This window comes from Manacus vitellinus, unplaced genomic scaffold (assembly GCF_001715985.3).
Source record: "Manacus vitellinus isolate BGI_N305 unplaced genomic scaffold, ASM171598v3 scaffold_2_pilon, whole genome shotgun sequence".
In the NCBI taxonomy this organism is placed as follows: Eukaryota; Metazoa; Chordata; class Aves; order Passeriformes; family Pipridae; genus Manacus; species Manacus vitellinus.
In genome coordinates, this window is record NW_021940208.1 from 19,900,320 (window position 1) to 19,923,639 (window position 23,320).

The 23,320-nt window shown below is 38.4% G+C and overlaps 1 protein-coding gene across 1 annotated transcript in view; it reads right to left on the reverse strand.

The window, feature by feature from the left end:
• DCLK1 (doublecortin like kinase 1) overlaps nucleotides 1-23,320 on the reverse strand; it is a 248,821-nt gene that overhangs the window by 71,955 nt on the left and 153,546 nt on the right. Inside the window, exon 5 of the mRNA XM_029960882.1 lies at nucleotides 5,602-5,718. Within this exon, the coding sequence (XP_029816742.1) occupies nucleotides 5,602-5,718 (117 nt within the window). The remainder of the gene's footprint in view (nucleotides 1-5,601; nucleotides 5,719-23,320) is intronic.

Genomic DNA, 23,320 nt, shown 5'->3' on the forward strand with positions numbered 1-23,320 from the left:
GGACAGAAGCTGACAGCTACTGGATAGCCACCCAACACTCATAATTTTCAGTGACCAGTAACAGGCTGATATGCAGTCTCACTGAAATTAAACAACTCTTATGATGCCCTTTTCCGAATACTATTTGATGTCTACAAAAACACAACAAAGTGTTTTACAGGCTTTAAGAAGACATCAGAAAATTAAATAGAGGTAGGATTATCTATTGCACTTGGAACCAGACTTCAGCCCTCTGCCTGCCCAGGAGGTCACACTACCTTTCTCTGCTTTTCTTCTTTGCCTTGTTCTCTGCTTCTCTTCTCTATTTAGACTGAAAGCCTTTTGAAGCAGACAGTATCTCAAATGAATGTGTGAAAAACCAGAAAGCAATCCTCTTGGAGTGAGATTTATGTCTTGTGGTACTGTTTTGAAACACTGTCAGATGTAAATAAAAAACTGAAGAAAACATAATAATGGAGAAGTCAGCCCTTACCACAGATCTTCCAAGCTTGCGTGTACTCTTGTAAGAAAAAAGTATTCTGTGTTTTTATGTAAAAATAGGATGCATCTGCTCTCAGGAGCCAGGGAGGCTACCAGGAAAATATAAGCACATTAAACTTATGCTCTGTTATGGAAAAAAAAAAGAAAAAGCAAGGATGGAAGAAAGGTCAACACCACCTATGGAAAAGCATACATTCCTCTGAAATATGCCAAGAAATGGTGTAAAGGCAAATGCAGTCTTTTTGCTCACTGTAGACTGTATAGCTCAAGAAATAATAGGGAGCGTGTGTTTCCCATTCCCTTACAGACTGATGCATATTAGTTAACCGGAACACAGACTTGAACCTGTGTGGCCCTGAGCACTTTGGTTTTGATAAAGGTCTTTCCCTGCAACCCTGCAGCCTACTTGCCACTCACAGGTCCCCTCTTTGCCCCATGCTGCCGTGGCAATGTGCCCTAGCACTTGTGAGATAGTGGTTTTTATCCTGTTGTTCCTATGCTGTTATTCTCATGGGTATGTACCTGCAAAACCTGAAAGTGCTGTCATAGTAGGTTCTGTATAGAGCTTTCAGGCTTGTAAAGGAAGCTGCCTTTACATATGATGGAGAGAAACAGGCACCTCTAAAGGGTGAAAGTTATCTAACTGCCTTGGAATTATCATTAAAAGCTCTTTTTCCCCCAGTACCAGATGAGGTGATGAGGGAAATGGTTCTCCAGAGCAGTGGTTGGGTTATCACCAAGGAGAGAGGACATTCAGGGTCCTTTGCCTTCTCCTGCATAGAGTCAGGGGGCACCAGAACAGAGTGAGACTGAAACAGAAAGTGAGGGCCTTCAAGCAAAATAAAATAATTTAATTACTGAATTCATCTTCAAAGCACTGGATTTGGTAAAACATTATTGTTTCAAACCTAGAGGTGCAAAAAGGAGAAAGACACAAAACCAACAAATGACCAACTGTCCAAAATAACCCCTTTGACTTCTATAAGCAACTTCAGAAGCTATTGGAAAGTTCATCACCTCATACCACCATTTGCTCAGAAAAAGGAACTCATGGACTTCATTGCATTTATAAACATTTAATTCAAGCCAAAATTTGGCTTAATTCACTGACCACTTGAAATTCTATGTCAAAGAAGAGAAACTCTTGTTGCGGATGACATTTAAACGCTTAAACCAGAGGAGATGGTCTACATCTCTTAGCATTATTTCTCTATTATCTCTTATGTATCTATTTCTCCAACAATGGGAAAATGGCCCAAAGACTGTGCCTTCATTAACTCTAAGAATGATGAATTCAAATCAGCTATCCTGTGCTGGATGGGAGGAAAAATAATGTTGAATACCTGCATTAAAGGCTACACCATACTATAGATGCACACAGAAGATAATGAAGGGTAACTAAAGGATATCCTTTCATTTTACAGTTTTATCAGTTTTAATATCCAACTTTGAGATTTTAACATTGGTAAGGTTTGGAGACTTGGCAGGGAGCCAGCTTCAAACCATATCATCCTTATCCAAACTACCACAACATCTTAACACAGTCTTTGTCTATGCAATTCTCCTTTTTTTGGCCCATGTAGTTATCCTTGAGTATTATCTTAATATGGACATTAACGTAAGACTGAAGCAGGCATATGATCATTTTGTGCAGCTAGAATGTGCAGACTTCTCAAAACACAGCAAGTATCAAACAAAAGGAGTCAGATTTTTCTAATTAGCAACAAGCTCTTTTCCATACACCTTACTTAGCTTTTTGTCAATGGTACTCTACCCAGAATGCTTTCTGTCTGTCCTTTATCCCTACTTCTTTCAACTTGGTTTTATGACAAAACTCTTCACAAAATGATACACCTTTAAATTTTTGGAATATGCATATATTGCCTTTGATCTGAGTAAAGAATCTACTCTTTTTCTTGAGTATTTTATGTATATTGCGAACGAAAGAAAAATCCCTAACAGTAGTTTAAAGATGAACTGAAAGCAGTTTAAAAACATAGAATAAAAAATACATGTACATGCACTTAGCAGTAACAACACAACAACAAAAGCATAACTTGCAATTATGCACAAGTTATTCAGGAGATTCTCTAATACTGAGATGTTTAATGTAGACATCATGGCAAAAATTATCTGCTCATATGTGCACTAGATGGCAATTTCTCTATTTTGCTACTGTTACAGGTACATAATTCCTAGAAATAGGCAGTATTTTTAGGCCTGCTGGATGGAAGACAAGTGAAATCTATACATATTGTTTGTATTTCACAAGAGAACTTTTTGTCTAAAAACATCAGAGTCAGTGCTTCTTTTTCTTTCTATTGCTGTTTTTTTAATGCAATGTCTAATATAAAACTGCATTTTTTTAAAATCGTTGAGTATTTTTAGTTTTATGTGATTTTAAAATGATTCTTGAGAGCAAGTGTCCACTTCGTACAATATTGCTTCCATATATAAAAATAATACTGATGTAAGTACTCATGTATGTAAGGTTAGAAATAGGCTTCCTGTAACACTCACACAATTTGACCTCACTATTTGCAGAAGGCAAACACAAGAGATACGGAAAGCCAAATCAGAGCCATCACCCCCACTAAAAATAAAGTCTATTAGAAACAGATTCAATTGTTTATCCTTTTAAGTTGTTACACATTTAGAATAGAATAGAATAGAATAGAATAGAATAGAATAGAATAGAATAGAATAGAATAGAATAGAATAGAATAGAATAGAATAGAATAGAATAGAATAGAATAGAATAGTTGGAAGGGTCCTACAACAATCATCTAATCCAACTGCCTGACCAATTCAGGGCTGACCAAAAGTTCAGCATGTTTAGCTGAGGAGAGTGATAGAGCAGCTTTGGTGAGCACCTGGTATCCAGCCAGGATCAACCCACCACATAGTCTTTGATCACCCTTTTGGTAAAGAAATGCTTCCTACTTGTAGAATCATTTGTTTAGGTTGGAAAAGACCTTTAAGATCATCAAATCCAACTGGTGACCCAGCACTGCCAAGTCCACCACTAAACCATGTCCCTCAGCGCCACATCTACACATCTTTTAAATACCTCCAGGGATGGTGACTCAACCACTTCTCCAGGCAGTCTGTTCCAGTGTTTGATAAACCTCTCAGTAAAGAAATGTTTCCCAGTGTTCAGTCTTCCATGGTGCACCTCTGAACCATACCAACGTGTTTTGTCACTGGATACCAGAGAGAAGAGCTCAGCACCTCCCTCTCCATATCCCCTCTCAGGAAGCAGCTCAGTCCCTCCTTTTCTCCAAACTAGACAAGCCCAAAGTCCTTAGCTGCTCCCTATAGGACATACCTTCCAGCCCTTTTACCAGCTTTATTGTACACCTCTGGACACATTTGAGTACCTTCACATCCTTCTTAAATTGTGGGGCCTAGAACTGCACACAGTGCTCAAGGTGAGGTTGCACCATTGTTAAATACACTATGATAATCACCACTTCTGACTGGCTGGTGATGCTGTATTTGACAAATCTCAGGATGCAGTTTGCTCTCCTGATTCTCAGGGCATACGGCTGACTTGTAGTGATTCTGCGCCACCACCAGATCCCTATCTAGAGTGTTGCTCTCCAGCCACTCCTCTCCCAATTTATAGTTGTGCCCAGTGTTACTCCATCCCAGGTGCAGAATCCAGCATTTTTTCTTGTTAAATTTCATCCCATTAATTATCGCCCAGTGCTCCAATCTATGTAGATCTCTTTGTAAGGCAGCTTATCCCTTGAGAGAGTCAACAGCACCTCCCAGTTTGTTGGCATCAGCAAACTTGTCAATGGTCCATTCAACTCCTGCGTCCAGATCATCGATAAAAATATTGAATAAAAGTGGCCCTAGAATTGCCCCCTGACGAAATGCTGCTGCTGACCAGTTGACAAGCAGATGTAGCCCCATTCATTACAACCCTTTGAGCCCTGTCTTGCTGCCAATTCTTCACCCAGGCTTCTACCAGTTGACAGCCTGTTCTGTCAGCACCCCATACATTTTTGTAGGGCTTTGTCCAACACTTTCTGTAAGAAAACTTAATTGTAGTGTTCAAATGATTATGTCAAATAGGCAGGCCATGGACCATATTTTGTCAAACTAATATTTACCTATTTCCAAAAAATGTACTGGTTTTACATAAGAAATTTTTGAGATGGTTACATCTGTCATCAGCACAGCCCCATCTGAAATAGTTTGCGTTTTTAATATTCCTTTTTTCCCCCACAAGCTCTAAAATAATCCTCTGATCTGTTGCAGTGGTTGAATATGTAATGTATTCTGGTCAGACCTTTGTAAAAGTGAACTGCAAGAAGTTAAGATTTACTGACCTACACTTCTCCAGCATTAAATTAAAACAGTACTGTTTCTCTCAGGTTCAAATCCAACATGGTACCACTTAGTCAACATAGCAAAAATTTTGCTAGTCCCATAGAAGTCCCATAAATTTGTTATGCACAGCAGAACAGCTATTTCACTTAGAAATGAGCACACACCGAACAGGAGTTCAGTGTCCATTACCTGTAGTCACAAATGAATATTCATTACAAAAGAAACCCAGAAAGAGTCTGCAACATTCACACACCAAACAACGCCTCCCTTGCTAAAGTTTAATTTAATTCTGTTCCACCTAGCTACAAAAAAAGTTACTTGATATGTTTAAGAAAGAGTTACTCTGGGCTTGTTCCTCACAATCGATACCTCATCCCATTACCTCTTTTCAGGTTTCTTTATTTCAGCTGTTATTAGGATGTGTAGGAGGCAGATTGCCTACCAGCCCTGCTACCCACATTTATGTCTCTGTGTCTCATTGTGTCTCACTGTGTCTCTCCCACTTTCCTCCTTCTCAGAGTTTCTCTCTCACTGGGCCGTTCTGATCACCATCTCCCCACAAAGACCTTATTTTAATTGAACCACCATGCCAGAGTATGACTTATAAAACACTGAAGTTTTATTTTGTATTGGGAAGACACTTGAGAAAATAAGTGAATTTTACTATTAGTTGTTTCATATGTACATTTTTCCACAGAAAGGTGGAATTTTAAGCGCATTGCCCACTGTATTGAAACAGAATGGTTGCTGTTGTTAAGACAGATTGCTCGCTTGCTTTACCTGAGCTAGTAGAAGCTGGAGACTTGCTGCGTCGGGATGGGCCTGGGCTTTTGGTGGTGCTCCTACGTGAAGTCGATGCTATTTTGGTATAGGAAGTGGATTTCACCACCCGACATTCTAAAAGACAAAGAAACTGCATAAGTTAGAAATAAAGAAAGCCAGCAAGATTCTGTAACAGAAAGAGCACTGAAAAGTGCAAACATTTTGCCCACGCTTGTTTTCATTCACCTTGAGGAGTTTTATGAGAAAATATAAAATCTGTATAAATGGTTCCATTAAAATTCAAGTACAGTATGTACCATATCCCAGACAAAGAGAACTACTGCAGTAATCCAGACTTTTAGATACCATGGTTACTGCAGGTAATCAGAACAGCTTAATTTAACAGTGCTGAGAATACACATAAAATTTCTTTGCTTTTGAAGATTTCAGCATAAACAACACAGTGATTTTTTTTTGTAAACAATCCAAATGCAGTGTAAGCATTTTTGTCAGTCTAGGCAGTCTCCTCTAGAAAAACTGGAACACTGTTTCTATGTATCAAAATGTTAAGATGACGCAGGTGTCTACCACTCATGAAAGACTTGAAGAAAGTGAAGCAGGTTTGTTGCTTCTGCTTAATCCTCTAGTGAGCAATAGCACACATTGTATAGCACATGCAATTCATCACAGGTTGAAGGAAATGGCACTACTTGCTCATAGGAGAGATCAGTAAAATCAATGAAGAAGCAAAATTGCCCTCCCACTTGAGAACACTACAAGATGTTCAGGTTAGAGTTTATATACACCCACACATCTCTGTAGGCATCCTTGCATTACGCCTGCAAAATGGTTTTTGGCCCGAGGATGAAAGAGCTTAGTGTGCACAGAGCTGATGTCTTGCACTCCTAAATGGATACTAGATTAATCACCAGACGTATTATACACTTGGGAAAAATAAAAGATTTCCACTTCTTAGCCAATATACAATTAAAAGTCTGTAGCAATGTTTATACTGTCTTCACCTGACAATGTCAGTACACTTCACTTGCTTAAAAATACATCAGTAAACATTTAGTTCTGTATCAGACCTGTTTCCCATTTTCTTCCCATGGTTAAGGTTCCTCAACAGAGGTTAAGAGAAATAAACAAGAGTTTTTTCTTCCTAGTCAGAAAACACCATGTACAAGTCTGCACATTATTTAGTCTTCACAGATCAGTGGAGCCTGTAACATAGTTTAGACAGATTAGAGAACAAAGGAATAAAATTGAGCATAACTAATTAACTTACACATATCCACCAGAGAATGATGTCATGAAATTTATTTCTCTTGGCTGCCCTAACTCTCCATCTTTCATCAAGCTGCTGAAGGAAATAGAAGCAAGAACTGATGCATTACTGAGGGAACATCCAGCACAGCTGAGAGCTGAGAGGACAAGAGAAATGCCTTGGTCTCCCCAAAGAAGCTTTTCTTCCCAAACTTTGCACATTCCTAATGCCCAATAGTAGCTAATTTCTTTCTGTTTACATTTTATGTGATTTACTGATAACTACTCTTGTTTTACACTGAAATGGAGGAAAACATTTACTCTATGAGGAAATCATCAATTGAAAACAGGAGGAATCAGATAAAAACTCTCAATTAGATGCCTTTGGGTAAATACAGCAGTAATCTTACACCGATGTATTGACATAAACAGTTGCTCCAGAAACCATATACAACTTGAATGTAAACAAGTTCTTTACCTTTCCTGTAAACAAAAATGTAAAATTTCCAAACACCTAACAACACTTGTCTGATCTTGTAAAACTACAATGTAATCCCATTGTGGATTGTGGGCCTCGTTCACAGGAAACAGTCAGGAAGGCAACTGCATATTCTAATGGTCAACAATCAACAATACTAAAGCAGAATGATTCAACCAACCAAAATGCATTAGAATATATCATTTCCTCAGTAGAAAAACTTAAACAGTCCATGAAGAAAGGAGTTAGTTTACTAACATATAAAAAGCTTTCCTATTTTCAGTACGTAAAGAAAAATACTTAATCTATATCCCTCTTTTGGAATTCATGCTATGTACTAAGCTTAGTCTCATCTTATTACAAGTATTAATACTCATTCAAATTCTCTCAATACCTTATAAGCACTCAGAGTTAGAATGAGGTTAGAGAGAAGATTCTGCATTTGAATGCATATTTTCTCTCATAATATTGGAAAAGACCAAGTGGAAAGTGGTACAAAAGGAAAGGAGAGGCAACTAAATGCACATCAAGTTTATCTTTCCATCCTACTTACACAGTGCTTTTGAGGACAATACTCAAGAGAGCCCTTATACCATTTTTACCCAGCTCACTCAGAAACAAAATGAAAAAAATTAAGAAAAAGTCATTCTTAATCTGAGACTTTGTCAAACATGGGCAAGAATCATGTGGATGACCTGAACTGAAGAAGAGGTTAACAACATCTTGTCACCATCTTCCTTATCTTCCAGAAAGACATGCTCACATACTATGGAGGGGAGTCAACAATTTTGGGAAAGAGGGAAGCTGGCATCTGGCTGCACCCATTGGGGTATTTGACTACCCCTCACTATTGACGGTCTCCTTAGAACAGTTAAAGTTCGGAGTGGTCTGCTGTGGTGGGTTGACGCTGGCTGGACACCAGGTGCCCACCAAAGCTGCTCTATCACTCCCCTCCACAACTGGACAGGGTTTTATGAGTTGACATGAGAACCGACAGAGATCACTCACTGAATACCATCACAAAACAGTCTGAACTTGGGAACATTAACTGAATTTATTACCAACAAAACCAGAGTATAGGATAATGAAAAGTAAAATAAATCTTAAAAACACCTTCCCCCCTGCGCTCCCTCCTTCTCAAGCTCTGCCTCCTCCCCCGGCAGCAGGGAGATGGGGAATGGGGGTTATGGTCAGTTCATCATAAATTATTCCTGCTGCTACTCAGGAAGAAGTCTTTCTCCTGCTCTAGTATGGGGTCTTTCCTACTAGAGACAGTCCTTCATGAACTTCTCAGATGTGAAGATGTGTCTATTCCACAGACAACAGTTCTTCACAAATTGCTCCAACGTGGGTTACATTTCCACGAGGTGCAGTCCTTCAAGACCAGACTGCTCCAGGGTGGGTTCCCAACAGGGTCACAAGTTCTACCAGGAAACCTGCTTTGGAGTGAGCTTCTCCCTCCATGGTCCACAGGTCCCTGTCAGGAACCTGCTCCAGCACAGGCTTCCTATGGGTTTGGAGCCTCCTTTTTGGGCATCCACCTGCTCTGACGTGGGTCTCCTCCACGGGCTCCAGGTGGATCTCCACACTCCAACTGACCTCCCTGGGCAGCATGGAAACAGCTTGCTTCCCTGTGATCTTCACCACAGGCTGCAGGGAATCTCAGCTCCAGTGCCTGAAGCACGTCCACCCACTCCTTCTCCACTGGCCTTGGTGCCTGCATAGTTGTTCCTCTCACAAATTTTCTATTGTCTCTTCCCTGGCTACACCTATATCTGCCCAATAACTTTTTTTTTTTTTCCTTCTTAAATATGTTATCACAGAGGCATTATCATAATTTCTGATTGGCTCAGCCTTGGCCAGCAGTGGGTCCATCCTGGAGCTGGCTGTCATTGGCTCTGTCAGACAAGGAGGACGCTTCTAGTGGCTTCTCACAGAACTCACCACTGTTACTTCCCCCCCACTACCAAAACTGGGCCATGGGAACCAAATTCAACTACAAATCATCCCGATGGGCTACACATAGACCATGACCCGTTATTTGAATAACCCCCCACTAATGGCATATTGCCCTTTGAGGAAGTCACTTCTTGTAGCCAGTTGAACTTTAAATCTCTACCCACAGGAGTAGAAACACAGACGATCATATGACAATTTGAGAAATGAACAAGCATCACAGGATCGTAGTATAATACAGTTTGGACATGAGAAATTCCCTATTCCAGTTTCCAGCTCAAAGCTTGAAATAGCCTCCCATTCATAGTCCTGGTCCACTTGGGGTCACTTCAACTGGAGGAATGTGGCAGGGCATAAACAGTGCAGGAGGATCTTGGAGAGCATCAGTGACAACTTCTGTTACAAATGATAGAAAAAACAGTGAGAAGAGATGCTCTGGTCACACTCAAAAAAAGAAAGACTCTCCTGGAATGTGAAGGCCAAAGGCAGCCTTGGCTGCACTGACCATAAGATAGTGGCATTCAGGATTGCGAAGGGACTGAAGAAGGGCAAAAAGCAAAACCACAATTCTGGACTTCAGGCGAGCAGACTTGGGATTCTTCAGGTATCTGTTTGGAAGAATCCTACTGGATAAGGCCCTGGAGGGAAGAGTGACTTGAGAAAGCTGATTAATATTCAAAAATCAGCTCATCCAAATTCCAGCACAAACCATTTCAACAAGAAGGAAGCTGTTAAAAAATGTCAGGAGATCTGCATGGATGAACAAGTTGCTCCTGACAAAATTCAAACATAAAAAGGAAGCATAAAAAAGGTGGAAACAGGGACAGGTAACCTGGGAGGTGTGTAGAGTAAGTCCAAGAATGCAGAGAAACAGTTAGGAAAGCCAAAGCTTAACCAGAATTAAATTTGATGAGAAATGTCAAGGGCAATTAGAAGGGCTTCTTTACATACAGAGGGAACAAAAGGAAGACTACAGAAAATGCATACCCATTGCTGAGGGAAACAGGGCCTTGGTGACACAGAACATGGAAAAGGCTAAAGTATTGAATAGCTTCTTGAATAGCTTCTTTCTCTCAATCTTTACTAGCAAGCCTGGTCTTCTGGAATTCCAGGTACCAGAAACAGGATGAAAGCCCCAAGAAAGGAATACCCACCCTGAGTGGAGGAGGATCAGATTAGAGAATACTTAAGCAAAAGAGACGCATAGGTCCAAGGGACCTGGTGGGATGAACCCTGCAGGTGCTAATGGAGTTGGCTTACGTCCTTTTGAAGTCACTTAATAATATTTGAATGATAATGATGATTAGTACAGTCATTTGAAGAACCAGCAAGTCTCACTCCTATCTTCAAAAGGGTCATAAAGGAGTACCCAGGGAACTACAGGCAGATCAGCCGCACATCAGTCCCTACGAAAGTGACTGTGAAAGTGAATTTCAAGGCACATTAAGGACAAGAAAATCATCAGAAGTAATCCACATGAATTCACCAACAGGAAGTCATGCTTGACCAACTTGATAACTCTCTGCAATGAAATAACTGGCTTGGCAGATGAGGGGAGAGCAGAGGATATTGTCTACCAGGAGGACTTCAGTGAGGCTTTCAATGCTGTCGCCCATAAAATCCTCATGGACACACTGTTGATGTATAGCCTTGATAAGCAGACAGCAAAGTGAAAACTGGATGAATGGCTGAGCCCAAAGAGTGGTGATCAGTGGCAAGATGTCCATCTGGAGGCCAGTAACTAGTGCAGCACCGCAGGGGTCAGCACTGTCTTTAGTCCTTTTCAACGATTGCATTAATTACCTGGATGATGAGGCAGAGTGCAGCCTCAGTAAGTTTGCTGATGACAAAAAACTGGGAGGACTAGCTAATAACACCAGAGGGGCATGCTGCTATTCAGAGGGATGTTGAAATACTGGAGAAATGGGTGGACAGGAATCTCATGAAGTCCTGCATCTGAGGAAGAACAACCCCAGGTACCAATATATCTTTAGGATTCCGTTAGCTGGAAAGCAACTCAGAAGAAAAAGACCAGAGAGTCCTGGTGGACACCAAGAGGATCAAGGGCGAGCAACGCAGTCTTGCTGCAAATAAGGTAAATAGTATCCTGGCCTGCATTAGAAGTGTTGCCAGCAGGTGATCCTGCCCTTTTACTCAGCACTGGTGAAACCACACCTGGAGTACTGTGTCCAGTTCTGAACTTCCCAGTACAAGAGAGATATGAAGGTACTGGAGAGATCCCAGCAATGGGTCATTAAGACAATTAAGTGACTGGAGAGTCTCTCCTATGAGGAAAAGCTAAGGGAGCAGGGACTGTTCAGCCCAAAAGAAGAGAAGACTCAGGGAGATTCTTATTAATGCTTATAAGCAATGCAGAGTGCAAAGATGGACTCAGGTTCTTTTCAGCAATGTCCCCTGACAGGACAAGAGGCAATGGGCATAAACTGAAACGCAGATTTTGTCTGAGCTTTTTACTGTGAGGGTGACAGCACTAGAGAGAGTTTAGAGAGGTTGTGAAATTTACATCCTTGGAGGCATGGTCCTGGGCAAGCAGTTCTAGGTGACCTTTCTTGAGCGGAGGAATTAGACCAAATGACCTCCAGAGGTCCCTTCCAACCTCAACCATTTGAGATTCTGTGATTCTCAGGGCTTTTGCAGTTGTTTCCAGAAAATCCCCAAGGATGAACACTACCTGGGCTTCCCAGAAATAGATCTGCCTCCCTGGGCAAACCTATTCCAATGCTTGATTGCCATCACAGATGTTTTTCTTAATATCCAGTCTCAACCTCTTGTTTCAATTTATATCTATCACCTCTCATCCTCTTACTATGCATGCCTATGAGGAGCCTGTCTCCACCACCTTGATGGAGACGAGATGCTGCCCCGTGGGCACTGGAGGCTATTGGTAGGTACCCCTAAAGTGATTTCCTTTTCCAGGATAAACAAGCCCAGCTCCATCAGTCTCTCAGCACAAGGCAAGTGCTCCACCTCCCCACCATCATAGTGGTCCTCCTCTGATTTCCTCCACTTCAGTGATGTCTTCCTTGAAATGGGAGACTTTAAACTAGACACAGTATTCCAGATGTGGTGTCACATGTGCTGAGTAGGGTTAGTTCCCTGTCTCTACTGAGTCCATTCTTGTTCATACATCTCTGGATGCTGTTAGCATTTTTTGCTGTCAGGACAACTCTCTCTTTAGTCTAAGTCACAGAAATGTTCTTTCTCCCTGTTTATAGTTATACAAGCCCTTTTGAGCTCAATTATTAACTTCTTTGGTACAATTTTCTTTTTCCTCTCAAAAATAATTCACAGGTCATGAAATTTTAAAAGCTTACAGTTCAAATGAACATATATTCTCTTTGCTTAAATAATTGTGAACCCTAAAGTAAATTTGTCAAGTGCCATGTTTCCTATGAGTTTAAAAGTTTACTCAAAAATGGCATGGGCTACCATACATAAATGGTATGGCCTGTGGAGAACTATGTAGGAAAGCCTTCATTGCTGCACACACTAGGGTCGAGCAACTCATGTCTTCAAAGGCTGGGGCAAGACTAGTTACAGAGTCTAAAAGGACTTATAGTCTTGGGTAGAATGTAACCAGGCTGCTTATTGTAAATAGTTCTCAGCTTCCATGAACAGTTTAAGCACACAATTCTGTTGTCACATTTAGTTTGTAAAGTAAAATTTTGCTGCAGGGAAAGATCCCACTCAGTGACCACACAACCACTGCTTGTCTCCTCAAAGACATTACCATAATCTGCCTGATGCTGTGGGAGAACTCTGTATACATGAACAAGAAAGGAAAAAAACAAACCAAAAATGCATGTTTTATTAAAACTTATTTTCTACACAGAATCTACACTGGTAAGGAAATAAATACATACCTTCTTCTCATCAACAGTATTCGGATTACTACACAGTGAATAAGCCATGAAATAGAAGAGTGTATTTTCCCCAATATTTTTTTATGACAAAACTGTATCAAAAATAGATCGGAACTCCTGACAGAAGAGAGCTATACTACCTTTCTCACTCATGTCAGCATGCTCAGCCAAGAAGAAACACCAAGTGTTTCTATATTACGTCCAGTAAGGAAAGAAATGTTTCACAAAACCTCACAAAACCTTCCTCTCACCACTGGCTGACTAAGATTAAAGGAAAAAAATGATGACACCTATGGTAACACAAGGCAAAAAAAGGTCGACTTTACAGTCTGATCACAGGCTTTATTGTTTTCCAACTCAGAATACAAGATAAATAAGAAAGTTTTTTCCAGCCAAAACATCTCTCAATAAGATGTTCTATTGTATAACTACAGACAGAGCCACAAAGTAGGAGAGAGAAGTACAGGCTAACCACAGGGAGGCTAACAATGCAACACTGTAGTCCCTTTATAGTGTGGAATATTACCACAGAGGTCTGAGGCATTTATTGGACATTAACAATAAGGCTGAAAAAAAAAAAAAAAGAAGAAAAGAAAGGAAATATCCCAAGGTTACAATTTTCACATAACTGAGACACAGTAGGGACAAAATACGGTAAACAAAGTTACTGAGATTGCACAGTGGTGTCAATGACAGTAGGAACTGGCACAACTAGGATGAACCCCAACATATACTGTACTTGTCAGCTCTTGACTCTTCCTGTTGCCAAATGTATATGTAAGCATGAGGTAATTAAAGGATGCTAACACACAGAATCATAACAGCTGTTGTCTCCAGTTCCTTGATGTTTCATTTTCAAAATGCTACATTAGCTTTTATGCTCATTAGATTTTACAATGGCAAGAAAGCAGAAGAGAGTAACTAATCTGCAATAAATGCATCATAAAATGAACAAATTTAATGTGTTTCTAGTGAAGACTATGAGAAGTTATTTAAATTACCAGGAGATCAAAAAGGCTTACTTGTCAGCTACTCAGAAGTTGACTGTATGGCCTTTATGAGTTCTTTCTGGGCAAAAATATCACTCTCTGCTGTGTTTTGCTTTTCTTTGAGGTCTATGTGTAGGAAATAGATGTTATATTTTTGGTATCCCTGACAATCTGTTTCTCTAAGACAAGAACATTTAACTTGGTTTCAGCAACAGCTGTATCCTACAGATAAGCAAGAAAGGAGGATCAAGGATGTCTGTGGTTGTTGGTAAGCCACTTTACTGTAAGCCTTAGGCTGGTACCTTTTACCAGTGCTTAAAGACATTAGCATCACTAGCAATGTCCTCAGGCCAATCAGTAGATCATTACCCCAAATGCAGTACCAATTTTCATTTTTAATTTTAAGAGTGATTTGTTCCATGTTGCTAATTCTTAATGCAGCTAATAAGATTTTACGTTTCAACTGCATTCATGCCTTCAATTAATACCAGTAATCTTGTGTTTGCAGAACTAAGTTTCACTCTCTTCAGCAAAAGGAAACTGGTACCATCCTGTCTAGTGGCATTGATACACACTGCAATTCACACTACCCTACCAATAAATGGCAGCTATGACTTGTAATTACAACATATTCAAAAGGGTAACTATCATACAGTTTCCACAAATGAAAGGGATATAGAGTGTTTCACAGAGGTTTAAGTAATTTAAAATCTTCTATCGTCATGGTTGTGCCTACTTCAATTTTGTTCTGCATGTCTTCCTTCAGAGTATTCCTGATGCAGATGGACACTGATGTACGCGTGGAATGCAAAACCCTAAAGTTTTTATCCCATGCACTAAGCTATCTGTCACTGTAAGTGCATGGGGTTTTGAGATATCTCATCTTCTGATTTGATTTCTTACCATTAACTGGTCCTCCACTCATGATAAAGATTAGGAATACTGTCTATTTCTACTGTATGCCAAATATTTGTAGTAGCAAATGCCTAAATCTCCATTTTTTTCTGCCAAGAAATATACTTTCATTGGGGTATAAAAATATAGAAACTGTTGGATTTTCTTTCATGTGAAAAATCATTCTCTAATTCTGAAACTGGCTAACTATTCACTAACAAGACAAAAACTATATACAATAAAATACAAACAATTAAAGTAATCTATGCCTTATTAAAAATTAATAAAATAGAGAATCTTGAAAGGTCTTAGGAACACAAATAACTTCACCCAACCTAAGAATGCTTACAGATGTATGTACTACCCCAAAAATGCCTTGTTAAGTTAGAAATAAGGAACATATTTGTGCATTCACACATTATCACTAATATCTCATTCAGCTCTAATGTATAACCTTCAAATCTGAATTCAAATGTTTCTAAATTCACTGAAGTCTAAGTATTCACTAGAAGAGGGAAATAAATGGATTGTATGTATAATCAAAATGTTGCTTCAAGTATTTCCTACATTTTCTTCAAACACGTTCCGGTCTTAAAGGCAATGTTGGGAGGATAGAACTCCTCTAGTACTAGAGACCTATAAATATGATTCATACATATGAACTATTCACTCCATGGTCCTTCTGCAGTCAATAGAATGTATTCATTTCTGTGACCTATCTTAGGAACCTGTAAGTTCAGAATGAATGACTATATATTATTACTTTTAACAGGAAATGTCTAAGATAGCACAGCTGATTACAACTGCAAACAGCTGTACTGTTTTTATTTACGGCCTCAGCATTATTCTTCATGAAACAAAGAAAAGTGTTGTGCCTTTGCTTATAGCTTTCATTTTCTTTCTGTGACAGAAGTTTGTTCTCTGCATATGTAGTCTAACAAGTATCTCTCAAATACCTCTGATGAAACCAGGGGAAAAATTCATCACTGAAGCACCTTACTTTATCTGTACAGTTTGAATGGCATTTTTCTTGGCATTGTCTTATTCATGTAACTAGAAATGAAATGAAAAGATGGTACAAACTAATTAGTTTAAATATTAACTATTAATATGATGAACTATTCTGTTCATCAACATCAATGGTTTGCTCTCCTGTTCAGCACAAAAAGGTAATACTTGTTGTATTACCTATTAAAAATAATCTTGTTCTTTACTTTGAGAATAAACAAGCCTCCTATCCAATTCATATGGCAAATATTAACATCATTGTAAGCACCAAGTACTTTTTTTTTTTAATTTCAGTCTAAGAGAAGTGTCAATGTTGCAGTTCAACAAATTCTGGGGTTCTGGTATTATTACTTGCTGTCTTAAAAGTATAAATTGTTTTCAACTGTTTTCTAGTTCAAATTACTCTTTTGAAAGTTTACAAGTCCAAGCCCTTTCCACAGTTAGAAATGTAAATCCTCGTTTGCAGAACATCATCCTCACATGGAAAGCATCAGCTTAAAGGTATTATGGAGAAACATCCATTCAAAACAGTTAACTTTTAACACATTTTAACCAGATCTCCTGAAGTTACAGATTTTTTCTGTGTAACTGATTTGTGGTGAGCAAGAAAATATGTAACTAAACTGCCCTACTTATTTCTGCTTTGATTTTTCTTTCAAGTAAATCTGCCTATTTATAATGCACTTATCAGTCTAACCACTTTATTGTGCAGTGTTAAGTTTTAAAAGCCTTTTTTTTTTCCTTCAAAGAAAGAAAATATACTATGCTGGGATAAAGATTATAGTCACAACAATTAAGCACAAACCAAATTCCCATGGCTCTTAGACAGCTAATTAGTTAGATTAGCAAGGAGTCTTGCACAAAGTAAGGGAAATACAAGCTATCCATTAAAAAAACAGATGAATATGAACAGCCAATTGTTGCATGGGGTTTTTTTTCATTTAAATGATCATTAAAAAGACTAACTGCAATCAGTCAGACAACACTATGTTAGCAACAGCAAGATTAGAAGACAAGACACACTAAGAAGAGAATAGGTTATAGAGAGTTCTTTGATAACATTTTCAAATTAGCAAAATGTGAAGAATATTTAGGTATACATCTGAGACAATCTCCGAGCTATCAGACATTGGTTTTTTGAGAATTGTGAAGGATAAGTAAAGATCCAAGAGAAAAGGTCAAAGCAAATGCCTATCATTAAAACTGGGACAAAACAGAAAAGCGGGAGTTGCAGAAAAGACAGCCTAATTTGAGATTATTGAAAAAATTAATCAAAGGGATGATATAAAGAAGACAGAGTCAGGCTCCTTTCCTTTTGATTTATGGCAAGACAAGAAGCAATGGGCACAAACTGAAATATGGGAGGTTCCCTCTGAAAACACTTTTTTAACTCTGAAGGGACCAAACACTAGCACAAGTTGCCCAGAGACGTGGTGGAGTCTCCAGCCTTGGAGCTATTCGAAAGCCATCTAGACATGATCCTGGGCACCTGGTAACAGATGACTTCCACAGACCACTTCCAAATTCAACCCTTCTCCGCCTCTGTGACAATACAAAGCAATAAAGGAAACCAACCATTTGAAGCTTAAAAGATATTAAAATTACATGTAATAGTCTAAATAGTTTTGTCAAGAATAAACTGCATCAAAGTAGTCTTCATATAATAGGATAACGGTTGGGACAGTAGAGATTATAAGTTTTTCTACTCAGAATTTTGAAACTCAAGCTGCAACTTAAGAAGATACCATCTACAGAAATTGCTTTTAATATGGGTATCGGAAAAGCAAATTAGGATAGTTACCAAAGGTTTTACTGTCAGAGTAGGAGAGAATGAGTAGAGGAGCTCACCAGAGTTTTATTTCTGAGCCTGGTACTAGTCAATATTAATTTTTATTAATAAGATTAGTATGCATTTTAAATCTGGAGATGACACTACCATAGTAAAGCTGTAAGCATTGTAGAACAACATAAATGGTATTTAGGAGTATCCTGAAAACTGAAGAAGTCATCAGAAAAACCAGGTAAAACTCAGCAAGTCCAAAATCCTAGAACTAGGAAAGAATCAACAACAGAATAAAGGTTCAAGCCATCTCACTACATGAGTCAGATGCATGGAACGCTAAACAGTAGTCCTGCAAAGAGAGAGGTAAGTTTTGCAGTGGGTCACATGCTGAATCTGAAGCAAACTACTACAGCAAAAGGAATCATCATCCTGCTGAACAGATACACTCTGTGGAAAACATCTGAATTATTTTGTTCTCCACAGGGCTACTGCAGTGTTAGCTAACACAGCAAATCCGCTTTTGTGTTTCCCATTTAGAAACAAGAGGATTTCACCATCAGAGGATTGAGAGAATACCAAGAAATATCACAACTCGGGGAAACATGAGCAGTGAAGGATAACTAATAAAAATGGGATCTTTAGTTCAGAAAAGAAGTGATGAGACAAAACAGCAGCCTTCAATACTTAACAGACGGCCAAAATCAAGAAATACTAAATTCTTACTATTAGTTGTATCACAAATAGGACAAAGAAGAGTAATCTTAAGTTTCCAAAAGGTAGATTAAGTCAGACATGAGGAAACATGGTTTTAACTGCAAGGATAAGGAAGTAGTGGAACACATCACATGGAGGACTTGTTGAATTCCACTAACTACAACTTCACACACACAGGTTAGCTAGAAATCTTTAAAGTCAGTTTAGGTATAGGTCCTCTCTTGGGACCTCTCAGATTCCTTCTAGGATTCCTTTGATTAAGTCTCCCTAGTATGACTCATAGAAGGTATTCAAAAGTTTTTTTCACTGTCAGTACTTCAGCTGAAAGATAAGTAAAGGAAGAGAGGCACACTAATGTAAAACTGAGTGAAAGTCAAAGAATATTTTAACGAAGGAGAAGTGCTTGCTTAATGGGTGAGTTAAAATCATTATAATTTCCTGAGTGGGGTGACTATTAAGATATAAATCTTTTATTTGTCTGCAAAAGCCAGACTGATTAACTTTGAAATTTTTCTCATAGAGCATTAGCAGAACTGGTATCTCCAAAAAAATGCAGACTTTCTCCTTCAGAGACAATTCAGAACCTTGTTGGCTAATATTCTCTCATACCATTAGGATGTATGTGTATTTCCTCAAAACGAACTATATGACAAAACTTCATACTGAGAGAAGACTTCATGGATTACATCCTTTTTTACTTTCACTGGACATATCTAAAGTGATTTTGTAATGGTAGAGTTGATGAAGAGGTATGGTTCTACCTACATCGTCCAAAACTCGATCTGTGCTCAAAACACTCGTTTCATTCTTAAGCCCATATATAGGCAGGTCCAGATGAAAAAAACAAGATGAAAACAGAAATGCTCACACATTCTATAAGTTCAAGAAAAGTTATCATTAATAAAAAAAAAAAAAGGTAGAAAGAGAACAAAAGCCAATCAATCAAAACCATCAAACCCATGTTAACCTACACCATCTTCTGAAGCACTCTGGACTGTAAACATTTGAAGCAAGGATCACAGCTTAATATGCGTCTAATGCTTAAATGATAATCAGCAAGCAGTGTGTAGGTGGGGGGACAGGAGGAGTGCTAACTATGGATTGAAAGATTATATTTATACACATTCCATTGCTGAAAGCAATGCTTTACACTCTACCTTATAAAATTACAGGTATCATTTATGATAGTATCTAACATTTCAGTGGATCATTGTTTTTAAAATCATTTTTTGTAGACTTATTTCACTACTGAGTTGCACAAACTTTTAGACAAATCCAGTCTGAGTTGACCTTCTTCCATGAAATGAAAGCCACTATGACTGATAAAGTATGCTAAGCCTAACAATGCAGTAGACATTTCATAGGTGTGTCTCATTTTTTTAATTCTTTAACCCATGTAATTTTTTGCACTGCAAGATGGTGTACAAGAAATATCTCTAGCCCTCTATCTCCGCCATTAATTTCAAAGACATTCAAATGTGAAACCATGTCCCACTATAAATAAAGATGATGATCCCACTATGTGTTTAAAGAGGGCTGTCATATGAGTCAAAAAACACTGGGCTGTTTTTTAGTTGAAGTGGCACAGCAACTATGAAAGATGAAAAAATAACTAATTTAACAAATTCTGCCATATTAGTCTTTGTGAGTCAGCCACAATTTTCTCAGATATGTTTTTTATTTGAAGTCTTTCTTGTCTAAAGCATTCATTTAGAATTTTGAGATTATTCCATATTTAAGAGAATTCCTAGTCTTGGAAAGAATGCAACATTGAAGCTATTTCTGAACAGCTAAGGAACAGCTTACACTAAAGACCTAATGCAAATCCAATGCTTACTAACTTAATTTTCTGTTTATATTCTCAAAAAGACAATTTCCTGTGAAGTCATTAAAATGTACTTTTTTTACAAAAAAAAATTTAAAAAAAAACAAATACCAAAAAATCGAAACACAGTTGAACCCATAAGTTAACTTAAGAAACAGGTTTATTCACAACATATTCCTGTCTTCCTCTAGATATTCTAAGAGAGAATGTGACTTGTTCTCACAAACTTAAGCATACAGATAACAATGTTGTTCAAAGTCACAAATACTGAAACAGACAACTATGCCAATGAAAAAAATATTGTCCGTATAATTCCTAACTTCCATTCTTCCAGTATCTGAAATCCAAGAATCTCTTCAAGAACATCATAAATCCACTTTGTAACCAAAATGTAGAAATATTGAAGACAAAATATCCTTGCCTTAACTTTCCAATTTGCTTCTAACCTCCCCACAGTTTTGTGTCAGTCCCAGCCTCCCATATGTCTGTTCCTCCCACAAAAAAGCCTCTGCACTTTCTCTGACACCAACTTCTATGAATAGAAAGCTCTCTCTGAGGCAACCTGCACAAGGCAGCTTCCCTCTCTGTATGATCCCCTGATGATTTTATAATTTAACTATTGCAATTGAGATGATGTAACACAATGCAAAACAAACAGATGGGCAAGAGATATAAAGCGTGGCCAGGCCAAAACTGGAAAACATCACTGCCAGAAATGTTGTTGGGCTCGCAGCTGCTGACATTGCTCCTGGGATATGTGTACACCGAGGCTTTGCTGGCAGCTGTGTTGCTGGCTGAGGTTTGCAGCATGTGGTTCTACTTAGATGCCACAAGCTGGGCTTTGTTTGCTTACTCCACATTTACAGGTGCCTGCATGCAAACCTATGGAGCTAAAAAGTAATTCCGGATGCCAAAACTCTGTTGAGTAGATCAGACGTCTTTTCCTATGCTGAAATGAACAAATGGGAATTTTTTTAATGAGGCATATTTACTTTGTGACTGCAGTGTAGAAATCTGGATCTACCATCCTAGAGTTAACTTGAGTAATACCCTAAGAGGAGCTCGGAAAGGTAAATTAGCATATGCTAATTTCTGTGAAGCTGCAACAGACTGCTTGACTGTGTGAGAGTTTATTTAAATCTCACTTGGGCATCTCTAGTATTAACAGGACTTCTGTGATGGTATGGAAGAAAAATAATTCGTCCCTGTCAAATTTATTTCCTAATTATTATATTCCACGCTGTCTTTATGTGACACAAGGTGCAGTTCATTAATCATATAAAAGCAGAGCACTAGAGACATTGATTTAAGGAAAAGTAACTTAACAATAAAGAAATACTGGGAAAAATATACAAGCACTATAAAGATAAATGAGTGCAAAAGCAATGATAAAACACAAGAGAACATGATGAATCAAACCTTCAAGTACTTTGATTGTTCAGTCTCAACCCACAGCAGCTACAGACTAAAGCCAGGAGCAAGGAAAGCTTTATGGACTGAGCTATACAATTTAAGTGACCAACTGGAACTGCTGAAGAAGGACACCAGGATCCCAGTTGCTTGAACTGTTTCAGTCAAGCAGCATCTTTTAAAGTAGCCAACTTGATGCACAAATTGCCTTACTGGTCAAAGAGGAGCTCCTTCTCCTAATATCACATCTGAGGAAGCCAAAAAACAGCTTTCTCGCAATTTAGAAGCCAAATAATCTATGCCCCTCTCACAGGTGAGAGGAACACAACACAAACAGTAGAGTCTGAAATTAAGTATTGTAAACCTGAGATATTTATAGATACAAAAGTAATAGATATAGATGCAGAAGTAAGGTTTTAGATAGGTCAAAAGCTATCATAGGGGCAGAAGGCATTTTCAGAACAGCACGAATACTGAATTCATACCTTATTTCCAGTAGAGTAGGATCTGTAGTATCTAAAATACCTAGATTAACACCTGGGCTGCTTTGGAACAGGCAAATTCAAACAAAGTTTTTTATTTTGTTCACTATTTCTTCCATTCCTTCACTAAAATTTTTAGGGGGTAAATATGACTTTAAAAAAAGGAACAGGTAATCGAGGTATTCTGCATATATTCCCAAAAACCTCACTCTATTCTAACAAACTTGCAAATTACATACTGATATGTAACAAGGTAACACAGTAGAATTACATAGTTGTTATCTGCAAAATTGGTTCACTTTCAGTAATTGTTGAGGTGTCAGAACACATGAAAGGAATGGATTGATGAGGCAGGAGGATATAATGACCTACATATATTTTATTAGGGCAAAAGATATTTTGTGGCTACTGATGCAAAGATGATAGCAAAATTTACACAAATGCTCCCAAAACTAATCAGAGACTTAGAGGCAGAAGACATCATCAGACACAGTTCCTACTCACAGGCCCCTCATCAATGATTTAATATGACAGAGGGGACTGCAGCTTCATTATCTGGTGATATTTTATTTATTCATATTTAATTACTGCATATCATAACAATTTGAAATTTGACTGCATTGCAGAAGACAAGGGAAGGAATGAAGCTGTTCTACTGGCTATACTAACACATCTGCTTCACAGACCTACAAGGATTCACTCAGCCACAATATATAATAAAAGTGAAAAAACACTTATATTCTACAAATGAGTTACAAATTCTCCACATTAAAACTGGGTGAAATAAACACATACGTCTTCAAAATTCATGCAGTGGACATGAAGAATTCTATTTATCTTCACTATAGGCTGAAAGTGTTTGGACCAAAATCCCCAATTTAGGTGAACCATGAGGAGAAAAAAAAATGATGGCAGAAGAAAAAAAGAGTAACATGACAAATTAGCAGAACCAAACCTCTCCCCCAGTGGGAGGGAGAGGTGAAGGCCAAAGGGTAGATTAATCTTGCTATATCATATGGTCTTGATCTTAAAAATTTCTCTGCATGTT